The 18,166-nt window shown below is 40.6% G+C and overlaps 1 protein-coding gene across 2 annotated transcripts in view; it reads left to right on the top strand.

Annotated features, from left to right (window-relative positions):
- The window catches only part of LOC139755458 (cyclin-dependent kinase 9-like), a 259,415-nt gene that overhangs the window by 183,167 nt on the left and 58,082 nt on the right, over positions 1-18,166 (top strand). For both annotated transcript variants that reach the window (XM_071673778.1, XM_071673777.1), the window contains one exon: positions 431-594. In XM_071673778.1, the coding sequence (XP_071529879.1) occupies positions 431-594 (164 nt within the window). The remainder of the gene's footprint in view (positions 1-430; positions 595-18,166) is intronic.

The following is an 18,166-nucleotide window of genomic DNA, read 5'->3' as shown; positions in this document are numbered from 1 at the left end:
TTGAATGTACATTTTTATGTAAAAGTTTTAACCTTAGCTATCCACTCATTTGTTTTCAGTATTATGATGAAATGATGTGCAGTCTTAACTGTATGAATACTCCCTTCTCATGTCTTACTTCACCTTTAGTTGTTATAATTCTCTTCCATTCCATCTTGTCAGACTCATTAACTGATAACTCAAAGTGCTAATGTAACTATCAAGAAAATTCCTTAATTTGAATTACATAGCAACCCCATTATAGTAAGCAAATATTTTCTTAGTTACAGTCTTACCTCCTTGTTATCATGGTTGTTGTAAAAATGATTTTTTTCTTTTTTGAACTTTAAAGCTATGCTTCTTTTTAAAGCATCCGTATAAGTTATGTAATAAGAAAGGATTTAAATGGTTTAATTGACATCATTGACACCATTTTTTTTCTTCAACTCAGGTAATGCAGCAGTTGCTCAATGGACTATATTACATTCACTCAAACAAGATCCTTCATCGAGATCTCAAAGCTTCAAATGTCCTCATCACAAAAAATGGAATATTGAAATTGGCAGACTTTGGTTTGGCTCGAGCATTCAGTACTAGCAGACAAGGACCAAACAGGTGTGTTTATTTACTCATCTTTGTATGTAAAATAGCTTTAGATGGTTATCTAGTAAAAGGTTGTATTTTAACTGAATTTAGTTTTTGTATTTGTACAAGTTTAAAGGCAATATTTATAAAGTATTTTCTGTTCTAGAAATAAGAATAATTTGTTAGTTAATGAAATTTCCTGTACTTCTGTTATGAAAAAATGTCTTGTATGGTTCCACACATAGGCAGCTCCCATACTTCAGCAAATGTTGTGGTACTGGTACTTACTGAAATGCCATTCATGTTAGTGGAAGTTGCCTGTTTGTGGTGTGGATGCTGCTGTAGCTTAGGCATCCATACTTTGTCTGAGTCCATAATAAGCTGTGTATTAACTCTGTGGCAAATATGTCCCATCCTCTCCCATGTTATTTCAATTTGTTTGTCCTTGTAATGACATCCAAAAAAAGTGCCCAGGAACTGTTGATAAGTGTAGTAGTGCTAGTGATGTGAAAAAAAGAAAGCACTTATAATCATGTGGAAAGTTGAAATTGTGCAGAGGTTATTGATGGGCAAGTCATTGCTTAACCTATGTGACATTGCTGATGTTGGTTCTTCTTTGATTTATAACACACACACACACACACACACACACCCACACACACAAAAAGTGAAAAGTTGCTTGATGTCAGTGACAAGAAATTGGGCAAGATTGGCTTAGCTTGATAAGCTTGTCTATGTGTTGTTAAAGCAGTGCCACAGAGAAGGTGTATTCATTTCTGGTTCCATTCTAACAGATAAGGCAAAGCAGTTTCGCCTAAAGTTAAAGGTAAGTGACCCTTGTGAATTTTCTCCTGGGTGGTTGCACAAACATAAGTGATGTCATGGCATCTACTGTCTGATAATAAGTGGTGAGAAGTAGTCTGCAGATGAAGAGACAGCTCCTGTGACATCAACTTTTACATAATCAACTAACTGTACATAGACATAGCTCACTTTATAGACATGGAAGTGGAGACGAGACGAGAAAGAATTCTGCCTGAGACAATAAATGCATTATACATATGCGTATGTTAAACATGACAACATGAGGTTGAATTTTGACAAATGAGGCATTGTTTGCTTCAGATGTTACTTTGCTGGGGTGGGAATTGGCAGTTTTATGAGAAAAATTAGGAATAGTTAATAACTTATGTCTGCCATAAAAGGACTGGTGATTGGGATTACTTGGTTTATGAAAAAAAAGGGGGGAAGGGCATACATAAGTGTTTGTGGGTGAGTGGGGTTGATGGTAAGTGGGGACTGTGGGATTGTGTTCTGATTGACAGGTGTGCTAGAGAGAGATTTTTGGATGTAAATGTGCTTAAAGGGGCAGTAGGTGGGATGTGTGATCACTTCTTGGTGGGGACGAGGGTGAAAGTTTGTTGAGACTAGGAAAAGAGGTTTTGATATGGGTGATGAAAGTGAGTGAACTTGGAAAAGAGGCTTGTGTACTAGGAGAAATTGGATGAAGAATAGCAAAATGTGAGAGTAAGCAAAATTAGGAAAGTGGGTGAGGATTTAGAGGTATTTATGGAAGCAGTGCTTGTGCAAAAAAACTGTGTGACATGTAGTGAGTGCTGGATGAGGAAATGGGGTTACTTATGAAAGAGGAAGAGAGATGTACAGAGACTGCCAGCAGGAAAGGAGTGCAAGTGATTGGAAAATCTTCAAAAGGAAGTGGCATAAGGTCAGGAGAAAGGCACAGGGGCTGAAATGAGGGCAATGGAGAGTTGGGGTGAGATTGTATTGGAAAGTTTGTATTCAGGGAGAAAAACTAGATATTTTAGAAGGATGTGAATAATGTAAGGAGAGCAAGAGTGCATATGCAGTGGCACAGGTGCTCATTGAAATGTCTATTTTGTGTGGATGCTGTTTTGTAGCCCAGGCACCCAGACTTTGTCAGAGTCCATATTAAGCTCTTTATTGACTCTGAGGCAGTTATGTATCATCTTCTCATGTTATTTTTTTGTCTGTATAATGACATCCAAAAATTTTTCAAGATCTGTTGATAAGTGTAGTAGTGCTAGTGATTTGAAGAGAAAGCAGTTATACAAATGATTATGTGGAAATTCTATAGAAGTTTGTGAAGGGCAAGTCATTGCATAATGTATGTCACTTTGCTAGTGAATGGAGCAGATGAGGAAGTGGTAACAGGCAAAGAAGTTATGAAAACGAGATGGAGTGAGAATTTTGAGGGGCTGTTGAATGTGTTAGACATTGGGGTGTCATATTGGAGTTTTGGGACAAGAAATAGTGCAAAGCAAGAGAGTCTTGAGAAGTGGTTTAGTGAAAAGAGAAATGATGAATGCTTTGCATAAAATAAAGTGTGATAAAAGTGGCTGAAATGGATGGGATTGCATTTGAATTTTCAAGAAAGCAGCTGACAGTGTTGTTTGTAGGTTACAGTAGTAAGAATTTTCATTGTGTATATGGTTTAAGATGAGGTGCTGGAGGAGTAGGAGAATGAGGACAAAGTGGATGTTCAAATTAATGAGGTACAAGTTTCTTTTAGTGTAAGTGGCAAGTTGTGTGAAAGTTATGATAGAGAGGATGATGTCATGCACAGAGCATCAGACTGAGGTAGAATTGTGTGACTTTAGGGGTTGTAGAGGTTGTGTAGAATAAGTATTTGGTCTGAATAACCTGTGAGAAATATTTAGGGAGAAAAGGATTTGCATGTAGCAGTAATGGATCTGGAGAAAGTGTATGATAGGGTTGATAGAGATGCTTTTAAAAGAATGTCAGTGAGAAGCATGGAGGGGTTTCTATCAAGACAGTAAAGCTTGTGTGCAAGTAGGAAGAGAGGAGGGCTTCAGGTGAGGGTAGATCCACAAGAGTAGTTTGTGATGACTCCATGGCTGTTTGGTTTCTCTATGGATGGGGTGGTCAGGGAGGTAAATGCAAGGTTTTGGAGAGAAGGGTGGATTTGCTGTCTGTTGGGGATGGGATGGGGCTTGGGAGATGAATCAGTTGCAGTATATTGATGATAGAGCTTAGTTGGTAGACTCAAGTTAGAAACTGTAGAGGCTGGGTTTAGGAGAGTTTGTAAGTGGAGCTTGTTGAGAATGTATGTGAATAAAGGTAAGGTTTTGTTAGGGGAGTGAGTGTAAGTTTGAAGAGAATAAAGTTGGAGGATATGGAATGGTTTAGATACTGAGGAATGGACATGGCATCGGATGGAACCATGTTAGCTGAAGTTAGCAAAAGGGTGGATCCTCATCCTGAGTGCATTAAGGAATGTTTGGAAAGAGAGGCCACTCTGTGAGGGCCAAGATGGGTATGTTTGACGTTATAGTAGGTCTGATGATTATGTATGGATGAAAGGTATTGGCCTTGGATATAAATTATGGAAGAGGATGGATTTTTTGGAAATTGAATGTTTAAGGACAATGTGTGGTGTAAGGGAGGTAAGGTTAAGGTTAAGAAGTTATATGCAGCTTTAATGGATATGGAGAAAGCATATGACAGAGTTGAGTTGAATGCTTTATGGGATATTTTAGGATATATGGGGAAGGGTAACAACTGTTGGATGGTGTGAAAGCCTTCTACAGAGTAGCATATGCATGTGTAAGAGTGTATAGCAAGTTGAGAAAAATTTTCAGTACACATTAGAGATGTATCATATGTCTGAATTCAGAGATTTGTGGATGTATATGCGGATATCAAGCTTACATATTTTGTGGATGTGGATGTAGATGTCAGTTTCTAAAAACAACGGATGTGGGTGCAGATGTCAGACTATGAAATCCTTGCAGATACAAATGTTTTCACAATATTTTGTCGTATAGTTTAATAGATTAAGAATTATTGATTCATTATAGAACATCAATCATTTCCAAATGTCAACTACTTTCGTTACAAAGTCCTGTGTGATTGAAGTTTCTTATTGTTATGAGGAGTTTCAGCCTCACAAGCTGTATATTACTAGATGTGGGACAGGGACTCAACTTTTCAGTCATCCCACCTACCACTTTCCCCAACATCCACCCTTTTGGAAGTGGTTAGCTTTACCTCCTAATCTATTGAAAGCTGTTCTTGCATCATTTAGTCATTCAGTATTTAAAGTTCAAGATAGGCAGGTTTTTCTTTACAAACTAAAGTTTCTCTGCTTTTTCTGCTAAAAGTCGCTTAGGTTTTGCATTATAGATCAGCCCAGCACCACTGAATAGCTGCTCACTAGGGACACTGCTTGGGGGACAGCAAAGATATTGGCAAGTGACTTTTGCCAAATCAGGGTAGACTCTCATCTTTTCTTTCCACCATCGCAAACTGTCTTCACTTGTTCCATTGATTCTCCTTTGCTTGTGATACCTCTCAGTATCTTTCATTGCACTCTTCCTTGCTTCATATGTCTCTTCTGCTTCATTATCACTACTGGAAGCAAGAATAGAGGTCATTGCTTCATCTAATGTTTCACAGGTGGTGGTTGTGTTAATTGTGTTATGTCGTCTCTTCTTCGTTTTCTGGTTAGCTCGTCATCTGCATTTGTCTTGGTGCTCAGCTGAGCCAGCTCTTCACAAAGTCTGGCAAACTGAAGATTTCACGTGATCAGTGATTTGAGAAGAGGGAAAGAATTTACTTTTATATCTTGGATCAAGATATGTTGCTCTGTACAAACCTTCACTTTCAAGCCAGGAAAATCTTTTTTTCAACTTCAGCTCGTATTGTTTGTTTCATGGTTTTTACTACCTGTGTTGCTTTTTTATCTTGGGGTGACTCAATCATTGATTTGATATCTGGTTCAGAGCCTGAAAATGAGGTATCAATTACTTCAGAAACTTCTGATGTGCTTGGCTGAGGAGTGATTTCAAGGAAACTATAGAAGGTATCACATCACCTTCTGTAGATGTTGAATCACTCAATCTTTTTGTGTTATCTTCATAAAGTTCTAGAGCTTTTGTACATTTGAACATTAGTAACCATTGAGTGGTGCTGGGTTGTTTTATTTTGGAGTTGGTGGCAGCATGCAAACATAGTGACTCCTTTATTTCTGGTATTATTTTCAGCATGTGCATGGTGCTATTCCACTTTGTGGGTGTATCTTGCAGCCTGTTCTGAATCTTTTTTAGTTCATCTTGTGCCATTGTTGAGTGATGAAAATGAGTAGGAATCCTGAATGAATTATCTTGTCTATTTTATTCTGTGATGATATTCCACTTTTAAAAATTTGTTGTATTTTATGCACAGCACAATCCAAATTATTTACACCTGACAGGAATAGAGCTCTTTTCATATTTGCTCCGGCTTCATGCAAATTTCAGTGCACATTCATATAAGAAATGTCCCACCTCATCAACAAGTCATCAAACTTTCTAGAAATATACTCTCCTGTATGCCATTCTTGTAGTGGGTCAGCACCAAACACAAAGTTCATTCTTTGAAAGTCCTTACTGATAGCATGTGCAGTTAGACTCAGCAGTGAAACACCTGCTGAGGTATCTGACCACACATCAGTTGTAAAGGAAATCTTGCTGTCCTGCTTCTCTGCATCAATCATTTCTTCTTTTTTTTAATTGAAAACAAATTTATACATTTTATGTTTTTTATTTCATTTATATTATTATACTTTGTCGCTGTCTCCTGCGTTAGCGAGGTAGCGCAAGGAAACAGATGAAAGAATGGTCCAACCCAACCACATACACTTGTATATATATACACTTCCACACATGCACATATACATACCTATACATTTCAACATATATATATACATACATAGACATATACATATATACACATGTACATAATTCATACTTGCTGCACTAGGAAAAGACAACAAAGGCCACATTCGTTCACACTCAGTCTCTAGCTGTCATGTATGATGCTCCGAAACCACAGTTCCCTTTCCACATTCAGGCCTCACAAAACTTTCCATGGTTTACCCCAGACGCTTTACATGCCCTGGTTCAGTCCATTGACAGCACGTCGACCTTGGTATACCACATCTTTCCAATTCACTCTGTTCCTTGCACGCCTTTCACCCTCCTGCATGTTCAGGCCCCGATTGCTCAAAATCTTTTTCATTCCATCTTTCCACCTCCAATTTGGTCTCCCACTTCTCCTCGTTCCCTCCACCTCTGACGCATATATCCTCTTTGTCAGTCTTTCCTCACTCATTCTCTCCATGTGACCAAATCATTTCAAAACACCCTCTTCTGCTCTCTTAACCACACTCTCTTTATTACCACACATTTCTCTTAACCTTTCATTACTTACTTGATCAAACCATCTCACACCACATATTGTCCTCAAACATCTCATTTCCAACACATCCACCCTCCCCGCACAACTCTATCTATAGCCCACGCCTTGCAACCATATAATATTGTTGGAACCACTATTCCTTCAAACATACCCATTTTTGCTTTCCGAGATAATGTTCTCGCCTTCCACACATTTTTCAACACTCCCAGAACTTTTGCTCCCTCCCCCACCCTGTGACTCACTTCTGCTTCCATGGCTTGTACGTGTCTTTGCATATAAATGAGGAATAAAAGTTTTGCTGCTTCAGCCATTAGTCTCATGAATCCTGTGTCCTTAACATGACTAATTGGTAAATCATCCACCACTAACATTTTTGCTACACACTTATCCAGTTTCTTTGATTTAAAGTTTGAAGCATCCCACAGTTTTCCACTGAAAGTATTCTTCACTTTTTGCAAAGGAGTTTTTTCTGTCATTAGTTTCTCCTTTAAATTCTTTTTTTCTTCTGCTTCTTACTCTTCAAACTGTTCTTTGTGCAATGATTTTAAGTGATTTTTCAGAGATGTAGTTCCATGTCCCTTTCGTGAATAATCTTTCTTGCACAAAAGACACTGCTGAATTCTTTACTGTTTCATGTAGTACTTCCACCCTTTCTTGATGCCATTGTGCATAAGAAAAGCAAATCAGTAAGGCTTGGTAGACTTGATTATTTCACTTCAAGAAGTGCGATTGACTGACACATTTCCTATCCCTGAGGCAAGCTCCTCTACATTGCGGCCAGTGCATGGTGACTTCTCCACAACACTTTATCACAGAGTGATAAGAAGTTTTCAGTGCTGCCAGTTCTTGTTTTCAAGTTTTTTGTATATCCAACACATCCTCTTTGTGTTTGATAAGGATGTAGATGTGGATGTTTATTAAATTGCAAATGTGAATGCTGATGTTTATCACAAATGCATATGCAGATTAAAAGATGATGTGAATGTTCCACATATGCGGATGTTCGATACATCCTTAGTACATGTAGGTGTGAGACATGGTTGTGTGATGTCACCCTGGCTTTTTAACATATTTATGGATGGAATGATAAGAGAAGAGAAAGCAATAGTAGGGAAGGGGGATGCAGAGATGGAATGTGGTGGTAAGGTATGGTGGCTAGTGACAAACCTGTTTGCAGATGATACTGTGTTGTGTGTTAGGAGTGAAGAGGAGTTGCAGAAGAATGTAAGTATGCATTATGATGTGTTTAAGTGAAGGCAGTTGAAGGTAATGACGTTTGAAAGGGAAATGAGTGAAAGTATAGATTTTATAAAGCCATATAGTGTACTGAAGTGTACTAAACTGTGTTATAGATATGGGGGAGGAAGACTGGATAAGGCCAGAGAATTTTAAGTATTTAGGAGCTATCTTGGATAAGTTTGATGATATGGAAGGAGAGATATGGAAAAGGGTGATACTGGGCAGAAGAGTCATGGGGTTCCTTATTGGAATAATGAAGGTAGATGTATAAGTATTGAAGTGAAGAAAGGATTAAGGGACTGTATAGTCCTCCCAACCCTGACATATGCAGCCAAAAAATGGACATGCAATGAGTCACAGGGGTCAAGAATCCTGGGTGTGGAATTGAGCTATTTGAGAGGAAGATGTGGTATGATTAGATGGAATGAAGAAAGAAATGAAGGGATATATGGGAGATGTGGTATGGCAGGGTATGCAGAGAGAATGAATTGTGAAGTGGTATAAAAGGTGAAATGTAATACTTTGTGGTGTTTTAGGCTTTTAGAAAGAAAACAAAATGAGAAGTTTACAAGGGGAGTATATGATGTTACAGTTAAAGGGGTTGATGTGAGAGGAAGACTACCTGTGACATGGGGAAAGAGAATGGAATCATACTGGAGGGAGAGAAATGGCGGAAGAATGCGTGGAATAATGTATGTGGGGGAGGCATGTGAAGACAGGGATAAGAGGAGACTCTTTTGCCATTGCCACCCCCCCTTGATGGGAGTTCCTGGATGGAACAGTCATCAGAGACATAGATAGATAGACAGATAAATAGATAGGATAGTTAATGGAATAGGAAATGATAGGCTAAAAGAGAGTTAGGGAAGTAAAAGGCTTATATTTGATAAAGCTGAAGAGGATATGCTGAAATGGTTGGGTGTAAGAATAAGATGAGTAAGGAGAGGATATGCATATTGGATTTGGAAGGAACAAGAGAAAGGGAAACTGATGATGAGGTGGAAGGCTGAAGTGAAAGATGCTTTGGAATGATCAAAGCCTAAATATGGAGAAGGGCATAGGGTGTGAATAGAATAGCATGTATTGGAGAGTTGTAGCATGTATGGTGCTACATGCTGTCACTGGGCTTTACCAGTGCCTATAATGTGGTCATGGGAAACCATGGAAGGGTATATGGGGCTTGGATGTGGATAGGATGGTTCTGATTTCAGTTTGTTATATATGGCAGTGAGTAAGTGTATGTAAGCATATGAAACTGTTCTTTATCTCTTTCCATGTATTCCCAGCTTGTCGTAGAAGGCAACTAAAAGGAGAAGGAGTGGGGGTTGGAAATCCTCCCCTTCTTGTATTTTATTTTATAAAAACTGTAACAGAAGATGGAGCCATGCAAGGAATGCTCATCCTCCTTGGAGGCTCATGCTGGGGTTTCTCGATGTATTTGGGTATAACCAAGATGATAAGAAAGCAGAGATGGTTCAAAGGAGTTGCTACAATGTTTGGGTTAGGTACTAGAAGCCTTAGTGAATTGTAAAAATGCAAAACTGATTTAAATAGAATGAATTAGACTTTGGAGGCCAAAAGTTATGCATGAATTGCTTAGAAACTGCATTTGATTAAGACTAAACATCACACCTACTGTATATCCTCAAGTAACAGGTAATGTCAAGTGATGACCAAAGATATTTAGCAAAACTAGCCATCATTTTTCATATATTACATAAAATAGTCAGTCTAAATTTTTCAGAGGCCCAAGAATGCTAAAGTTACTGTGAGATGCTTATTAATCAAACATTAAAACTCAGACACAGCAGTATTAAACCATTTACAATTTACTTCTGTCATGTAACAGGTAGAATTGCTGACTGTGTTGCACTCGAGGGCCTTCCAGGTTTGAGTGCGTAAGTTCTAATCCTGGTTGTGGCAGGTTGTTCATCCTCCCCTAGGGGCTGGTTGACAAATTGGGTATCTGTCTAAGGCTAGGATATGCTATATGTTCATTCTCTCTTTTCTTTCACACTTGATCACCATTTCCTGCATTAGTAAGGGAGTGCCAGGAATGCAAAGAAAGGCTGCATCCACTTGCATCCATACTCTACCTGTCCTGTGTAATGGACCGAAACCACAGCTCCCTAAACACAACTAGACCCCACATGCCTTTCCATGGTTTACCCCAGACACTTCACATGTCATAGTTCAGTCTGTTGACAGCACGTCGATCCTGGTATACCACATTGTTCCAATTCACTCGATCCTTTGTACACCTTTCACACTCCTACATGTTCAGATCCTGATTGCTCAAAACCTTTAGGGAAGCAGTGATGGCTTGCGCAAAAGATGCTTGTGGCATGAGAAGCGTGGGAGGTCGGTTGATTAGAAAGTGTAGTGAGTGGTGGGTTGAATAAGTAAGATTATTAGTGAAAGGCATATGATAGAGTTGATAGAGATGCTCTGTGGAAGGTACTAAGAATATATGGTGTGTAATATTAGTGAAAGGCATATGATAGAGTTGATAGAGATGCTCTGTGGAAGGTACTAAGAATATATGGTGTGGGAGGCAAGTTGTTAGAAGCAGTGAAAAGTTTTTATCGAGGATGTAAGGCATATGTATGTGTAGGAAGAGAGGAAAGTGATTGTTTCTCAGTGAATGTAGGTTTGCGGCAGGGGTGTGTGATGTCTCCATGGTTGTTTAATTTGTTTATGGATGGGGTTGTTAGGGAGGTGAATGCAAGAGTTTTGGAAAGAGGGGCAAGTATGAAGTCTGTTGGGGATGAGAGAGCTTGGGAAGTGAGTCAGTTGTTGTTCGCTGATGATACAGCGCTGGTGGCTGATTCATGTGAGAAACTGCAGAAGCTGGTGACTGAGTTTGGTAAAGTGTGTGAAAGAAGAATGTTAAGAGTAAATGTGAATAAGAGCAAGGTTATTAGGTACAGTAGGGTTGAGGGTCAAGTCAATTGGGAGGTGGAGGTAAGTTTGAATGGAGAAAAACTGGAGGAAGTAAAGTGTTTTAGATATCTGGGAGTGGATCTGGCAGCGGATGGAACCATGGAAGCGGAAGTGAATCATAGGGTGGGGGAGGGGGTGAAAATCCTGGGAGCCTTGAAGAATGTGTGGAAGTCGAGAACATTATCTCGGAAAGCAAAAATGGGTATGTTTGAAGGAATAGTGGTTCCAACAATGTTGTATGGTTGCGAGGCGTGGGCTATGGATAGAGTTGTGCGCAGGAGGGTGGATGTGCTGGAATTGAGATGTTTGAGGACAATGTGTGGTGTGAGGTGGTTTGATCGAGTAAGTAATGTAAGGGTAAGAGAGATGTGTGGAAATGAAAAGAGTGTGGTTGAGAGAGCACAAGAGGGTGTTTTGAAATGGTTTGGGCACATGGAGAGAATGAGTGAGGAAAGATTGACCAAGAGGATATATGTGTCGGAGGTGGAAGGAATGAGGAGAAGTGGGAGACCAAATTGGAGTTGGAAAGATGGAGTGAAAAAGATTTTGAGTGATCGGGGCCTGAACATGCAGAGGGTGAAAGGCGGGCAAGGAATAGAGTGAATTGGATCGATGTGGTACACTGGGGTCGACGTGCTTTCAATGGATGAATCAGGGCATGTGAAGCGTCTGGGGCAAACCATGGAAAGTTGTGTGGGGCCTGGATGTGGAAAGGGAGCTGTGGTTTCGAGCATTATTGCATGACAGCTAGAGACTGAGTGTGAACGAATGGGGCCTTTGTTGTCTTTCCTAGTGCTACCTCACACACATGAGGGGGATGTTATTCCATGTGTGGCGAGGTGGCGATGGGAATGAATAGAGGCGGACAGTGTGAATTGTGTGCAGGTGTATATATGTATGTGTCTGTGTGTGTATATATATGTGTACATTGAGATGTATAGGTATGTATATTTGCGTGTGTGGATGTGTATGTATATACATGTGTATGGGGGTGGTTTGGGCAATTTCTTTCGTCTGTTTCCTTACGCTACCTCGCTAACGCGGGAGACAGCGACAAAGCAAAATAGATATAAATAAATATTAGTGAAAGAGAAGAGAGAGGCATTTGGACGATTTTTGCAGGGACAAAATGCAAACGAGTGGGAGATCTATAAAAGAAAGAGGCAGGAGGTCAAGAGAAAGGTGCAAGGATTTGAAAAAGAGGGCAAATGGGAGTTGGTGTGAGAGAGTATCATTACATTTTAGGGAGAATAAAAAGATGTTTTGGAAGGAGGTAAATAAAGTGCGTAAGACAAGGGAGCAAATGGGAACTTCAGTGAAGGGGAATACTGGGGAGGTGATAACAAGTAGTGGCGATGTGAGAAGGAGATGGAGTGAGTATTTTGAAGGTTTGTTGAATGTGTTTGATGATAGAGTGGCAGATATAGGGTGTTTTGGTCGAGGTGGTGTGTAAAGTGAGAGGGTTAGGGAAAATGATTTGGTAAACAGAGAAGAGTTAGTAAAAGCTTTGTGGAAGATGAAAGCCAGCAAGGCAGCGGGTTTGGATGGTATTGCAGTGGAATTTGTTATAAAAGGGGGTGACTGTATTGTTGACTGGTTGGTAAGGCTATTTAATGTATGTATGATTCATGGTGAGGTGCCTGAGGATTGGCGGAATGCGTGCATAGTGCCATTGGACAAAGGCAAAGGGGATAAGAGTGAGTGCTCAAATTACAGAGGTATAAGTTTGTTGAGTATTCCTGGTAGATTATATGGGAGGGTATTGATTGAGAAGGTGAAGGCATGTACAGAGCATCAGATTGGGGAAGAGCAGTGTGGTTTCAGAAGTGGTAGAGGATGTGTGGATCAGGTGTTTGCTTTGAAGAATGTATGTGAGAAATACTTAGAAAAGCAAATGGATTTGTATGTAGCATTTATGGATCTGGAGAAGGCATATGATAGAGTTGATAGAGATGCTCTGTGGAAGGTATTAAGAATATATGGTGTGGGAGGCAAGTTGTTAGAAGCAGTGAAAAGTTTTTATCGAGTATGTAAGGCATTTGTACGTGTAGGAAGAGAGGAAAGTGATTGGTTCTCAGTGAATGTAGGTTTGCGGCAGGGGTGTGTGATGTCTCCATGGTTGTTTAATTTGTTTATGGATGGGGTTGTTAGGGAGGTGAATGCAAGAGTTTTGGAAAGAGGGGCAAGTATGAAGTCTGTTGGGGATGAGAGAGCTTGGGAAGTGAGTCAGTTGTTGTTCGCTGATGATACAGCGCTGGTGGCTGATTCATGTGAGAAACTGCAGAAGCTGGTGACTAAGGTTGGTAAAGTGTGTGAAAGAAGAAAGTTAAGAGTAAATGTGAATAAGAGCAAGGTTATTAGGTACAGTAGGGTTGAGGGTCAAGTCAATTGGGAGGTGAGTTTGAATGGAGAAAAACTGGAGGAAGTGAAGTGTTTTAGATATCTGGGAGTGGATCTGGCAGCGGATGGAAGCATGGAAGCGGAAGTGAATCATAGGGTGGGGGAGGGGGCGAAAATTCTGGGGGCCTTGAAGAATGTGTGGAAGTTGAGAACATTATCTCGGAAAGCAAAAATGGGTATGTTTGAAGGAATAGTGGTTCCAACAATGTTGTATGGTTGCGAGGTGTGGGCTATGGATAGAGTTGTGTGCAGGAGGATGGATGTGCTGGAAATGTGATGTTTGAGGACAATGTGTGGTGTGAGGTGGTTTGATCGAGTAAGTAACGTAAGGGTAAGAGAGATGTGTGGAAATAAAAAGAGCGTGGTTGAGAGAGCAGAAGAGGGTGTTTTGAAATGGTTTGGGCACATGGAGAGAATGAGTGAGGAAAGATTGACCAAGAGGATATATGTGTCGGAGGTGGAGGGAACAAGGAGAAGAGGGAGACCAAATTGGAGGTGGAAAGATGGAGTGAAAAAGATTTTGTGTGATCGGGGCCTGAACATGCAGGAGGGTGAAAAGAGGGCAAGGAATAGAGTGAATTGGAGCGATGTGGTATACTGGGGTTGAAGTGCTGTCAGTGGATTGAATCAAGGCATGTGAAGCGTCTGGTGTAAATCATGGAAAGCTGTGTAGGTATGTATATTTGCGTGTGTGGACGTATGTATATACATGTGTATGGGGGTGGGTTGGGCCATTTCTTTCGTCTGTTTCCTTGCGCTACCTCGCAAACGCGGGAGACAGCGACAGCAAAAAAAAAAAAAAATGATTCATGGTGAGGTGCCTGAGGATTGGCGGAATGCTTGCATAGTGCCATTGTACAAAGGCAAAGGGGATAAGAGTGAGTGCTCAAATTACAGAGGTATAAGTTTGTTGAGTATTCCTGGTAAATTATATGGGAGGATGTTGATCGAGTGGGTGAAGGCATGTACAGAGCATCAGATTGGGGAAGAGCAGTGTGGTTTCAGAAGTGTTAGAGGATGTGTGGATCAGGTGTTTGCTTTGAAGAATATATGTGAGAAATACTTAGAAAAGCAAATGGATTTGTATGTAGCATTTTTGGATCTGGAGAAGGCATATGATAGAGTTGATAGAGATGCTCTGTGGAAGGTATTAAGAATATATGGTGTGGGAGGCAAGTTGTTAGAAGCAGTGAAAAGTTTTTATTGAGGATGTAAGGCATGTGTACGTGTAGGAAGAGAGGAAAGTGATTGGTTCTCAGTGAAGGTAGGTTTGCGGCAGGGGTGTGTGATGTCTCCATGGTTGTTTAATTTGTTTATGGATGGGGTTGTTAGGGAGGTGAATGCAAGAGTTTTGGAAAGAGGGGCAAGTATGCAGTCTGTTGTGGATGAGAGAGCTTGGGAAGTGAGTCAGTTGTTGTTTGCAGATGATACAGTGCTGGTGGCTGATTCATGTGAGAAACTGCAGAAGTTGGTGACTGAGTTTGGTAAAGTGTGTGAGAGAAGAAAGTTGAGAGTAAATGTGAATAAGAGCAAGGTTATTAGGTACAGTAGGGTTTAGGGTCAAGTCATTTGGGAGGTAAGTTTGAATGGAGAAAAAGTGGAGGAAGTAAAGTGTTTTATATCTGTGAGTGGATCTGACAGCAGATGGAACCATGGAAGCGGAAGTGAATCATAGGGTGGGGGAGGGGGTGAAAATCCTGGGAGCCTTGAAGATGTTTGGAAGTGAAGAACATTATCTCTGAAGGCAAAAATGGGTATGTTTGAAGGAATAGTGGTTCCAACAATGTTTTATGGTTGCGAGGCATGAGCTATGGATAGAGTTGTGCACAGGAGGGTGGATGTGCTGGAAATGAGATGTTTGAGGACAATATGTGGTGTGAAGTGGTTTGATCGAGTAAGTAATGTAAGGGTAAGAGAGATATGTGGAAATAAAAAGAGTGTGGTTGAGATAGCAGAAGAGGGTGTTTTGAAATGTTTTGGTCACATGGAGAGAATGAGTGAGGAAAGATTGACCAAGAGGATATATGTGTCAGAGGTGGAGGGAACGAGGAGAAATGGGAGACCAAATTGGAGATGGAAAGATGGAGTGAAAAAGATTTTGAGTGATCGGGGCCTGAACATGTAGGGGGGTGAAAGGCGTGCAAGGAATAGAGTGAATTGGAACGATGTGGTATACTGGTGTCGACGTACTGTCAATGGATTGAATCAGGGCATGTGAAGCGTCTGGGGTAAACCATGGAAAGTTGTGTGGGGCCTGGATGTGGAAAGGGAGCTGTGGTTTCGGTGCATTATTACATGACAGCTAGAGACTGAGTGTGAACGAATGGGGCCTTTGTTGTCTTTTCCTAGGGTGTTGTTATTCCATGTGTGGCAGACAGTATGAATTGTGTACATGTGTATATATTTATATGTCTGTGTGTATATATATATGTATACATTGAGATGTATAGGTATGTATATTTGCGTGTGTGGACGTGTATGTTTATACATGTGTATGTGGGTGGGTTTGGCCATTCTTTCGCCTGTTTCCTTGCGCTACCTCGCTAACGCGGGAGACAGCGACAAAGCATAATAAATAAATAGATAAATCTTCCATCTCGAATTTGATCTCCCTGTTATCCTTGTTCCCTCCACTTCTGAGCATATATCCTCTTTTTCAACCTATCCTCAGTCATTCTTTTTTATGTCCAAACCATTTCAGCACACCCTCTTCAGTCACTTCAGCCACACTCTTTCTCTTACCACACATTTTTCTTACCTTTTCAATACTTACTTGATCAAACCACCTCACACCATATGTTGTTATCAAATGTTTAATTTCTTACATGTCCTCCCTCCTCCACATAGTTTTATCTTTAGACCATGCTTTGCATCCATATGACATTGTTGGGACTACTGTTCCTTTAAGCATACCCATATTTTTCCCCTCCAGATAACGCTCTCTTTCCACATTCCTCAGCACTCCCAGAAGCTTCACCCACTCACCCTCCATATGACTGACTCCTTCTTCCATTTGCTGCCAAGCTCACTCCTAAATATCTAAAATACTTCCCCTCCTCCAGTTTTTGTCCATTCAAACTCTCACCCCATCTAACTTGTCCCACAACCTTGTTAAACCTAATAACCTTGCTTTTATTCACATTCACTCTCAACTTCCTCCTTTTACATACTCTTCCAAACTCATATTACCAACATCTGCAGTTTCTCACTTGAATCTGATACCAGTACTGTATCATCCACAAACAACATCTGGCTCACTTCCCAGACTCCCTCATCCTTCACAGACTGCATGCTTGCACCTCTTTCTCAGACTCTTGCATTTACCTCCCTCACCACCCCATCCATAAACAAATCAAGCACTCATTGTGATATCACATACCCCTGCTGTAGACCAGCCTTTACTTGGAACCATTCACTCTCCTCTCTTCCTACTGGTACACTTGCCTTACACCCTTGATGAAATCTCACTGCCTTTAGCAACTTTCCTCCTGCACTGTATTTTCTTAAGACTTTCCGCAAAGCATCCAGATCAAACCTTTCATATGCTCACTCTGAGATCCATAAATGTTTCATGCCAGGCCATCTGTTTCTTTAAGTATTTTTCAAACATTTTCTAAAGCAAACACCAGATCGACACATCCTCTACCACTTCAGAAACCGCTGTGCTCCTTCCCAGTCTGGAGATCTCTGCATGCCTTCACCCTCTCAATCAGTACCCTTCCATACTTCCCACCTGGTAAACTCAGTGAACTTAAATATGTATAGTTTGAACACTCACCTGTATTGCCTTGGCTTTATACTGTAGTTCTATGTATGCTCTCTGCCAATCCTCACCATGATCCAAACATATGTTGAAATCCTTACCTACCAATGAACAACACATTGCCTCCTTTTTTAATTGATTCAACAGCAGTAACTTTCTCCCCAACTGCCTTGGCACATTTCATCTTGATGCAAGGCTTTCACCTCCTCTTCACCCCTCACCAAACCACTCTACGTGACTCACTTTGCATACCACCATGACCCAAACACCTTACACCTATCATTTTGTCATTAAGACATTCAACAGTCCTTCAAATTATTCATGCCATTTCCTCCTCATTTCATCTCTGCCTGTTATCACTTCCCCATTTGCCCCTTCACCAATGTTTCCTTTTGTTCTCTTGTTTTCTTTGCACATTATTTGCCACCTTCGAAAACATCGTATTCTCCCTAAAGTTTACTGATACTAACTCACTCAGCTCTCAAGTGCTTTCTTTTTCAGCCCCTGCATCTTCTTCTTGACCTCCTGTCGCTTTCTCTTGAACATTTCATAATTATATGGACTTATTTCCTGTAATGCCTCTCTTTCCTCTTTAACTAGCAACTGTAGTTCTTCTTCCCAGCACTCGCTACCCTTTTTAATATGCTCACCTCTCACCTTTTGCATGCTTCATGCATATCTTATATGTGCCAGAACTACTTTCCTAGATACCTTCTTTTCAAAACCCACTCCCCTTTCTTCGTTTACCCACACCTTATTCCATTCTGCACTCAATCTCTTGGTAATTTTCACATGACTCTTTTCCAAGCTCACTTACTCTCATCACTTTTGTCTCCCCGATGTTGTTTCCTCTTTTCCAAAAACCTCTGCAAACTTCCACCCTCGCTTCCACAAGATAGTGATCACACATCCACACCAGCTGCCCCTCTCATCACATGTACTTCCAAAAGTTTCTCTTTAAGTTGAAAAATGTGTGGAAGGCGAGAACATTATCTAGGAAAGCAAAAGTGAGTATGT

This window comes from Panulirus ornatus, chromosome 19 (genome assembly GCF_036320965.1).
Source record: "Panulirus ornatus isolate Po-2019 chromosome 19, ASM3632096v1, whole genome shotgun sequence".
Taxonomy (NCBI): Eukaryota; Metazoa; Arthropoda; class Malacostraca; order Decapoda; family Palinuridae; genus Panulirus; species Panulirus ornatus.
This window is presented reverse-complemented; position numbering and strand designations above follow the sequence as displayed.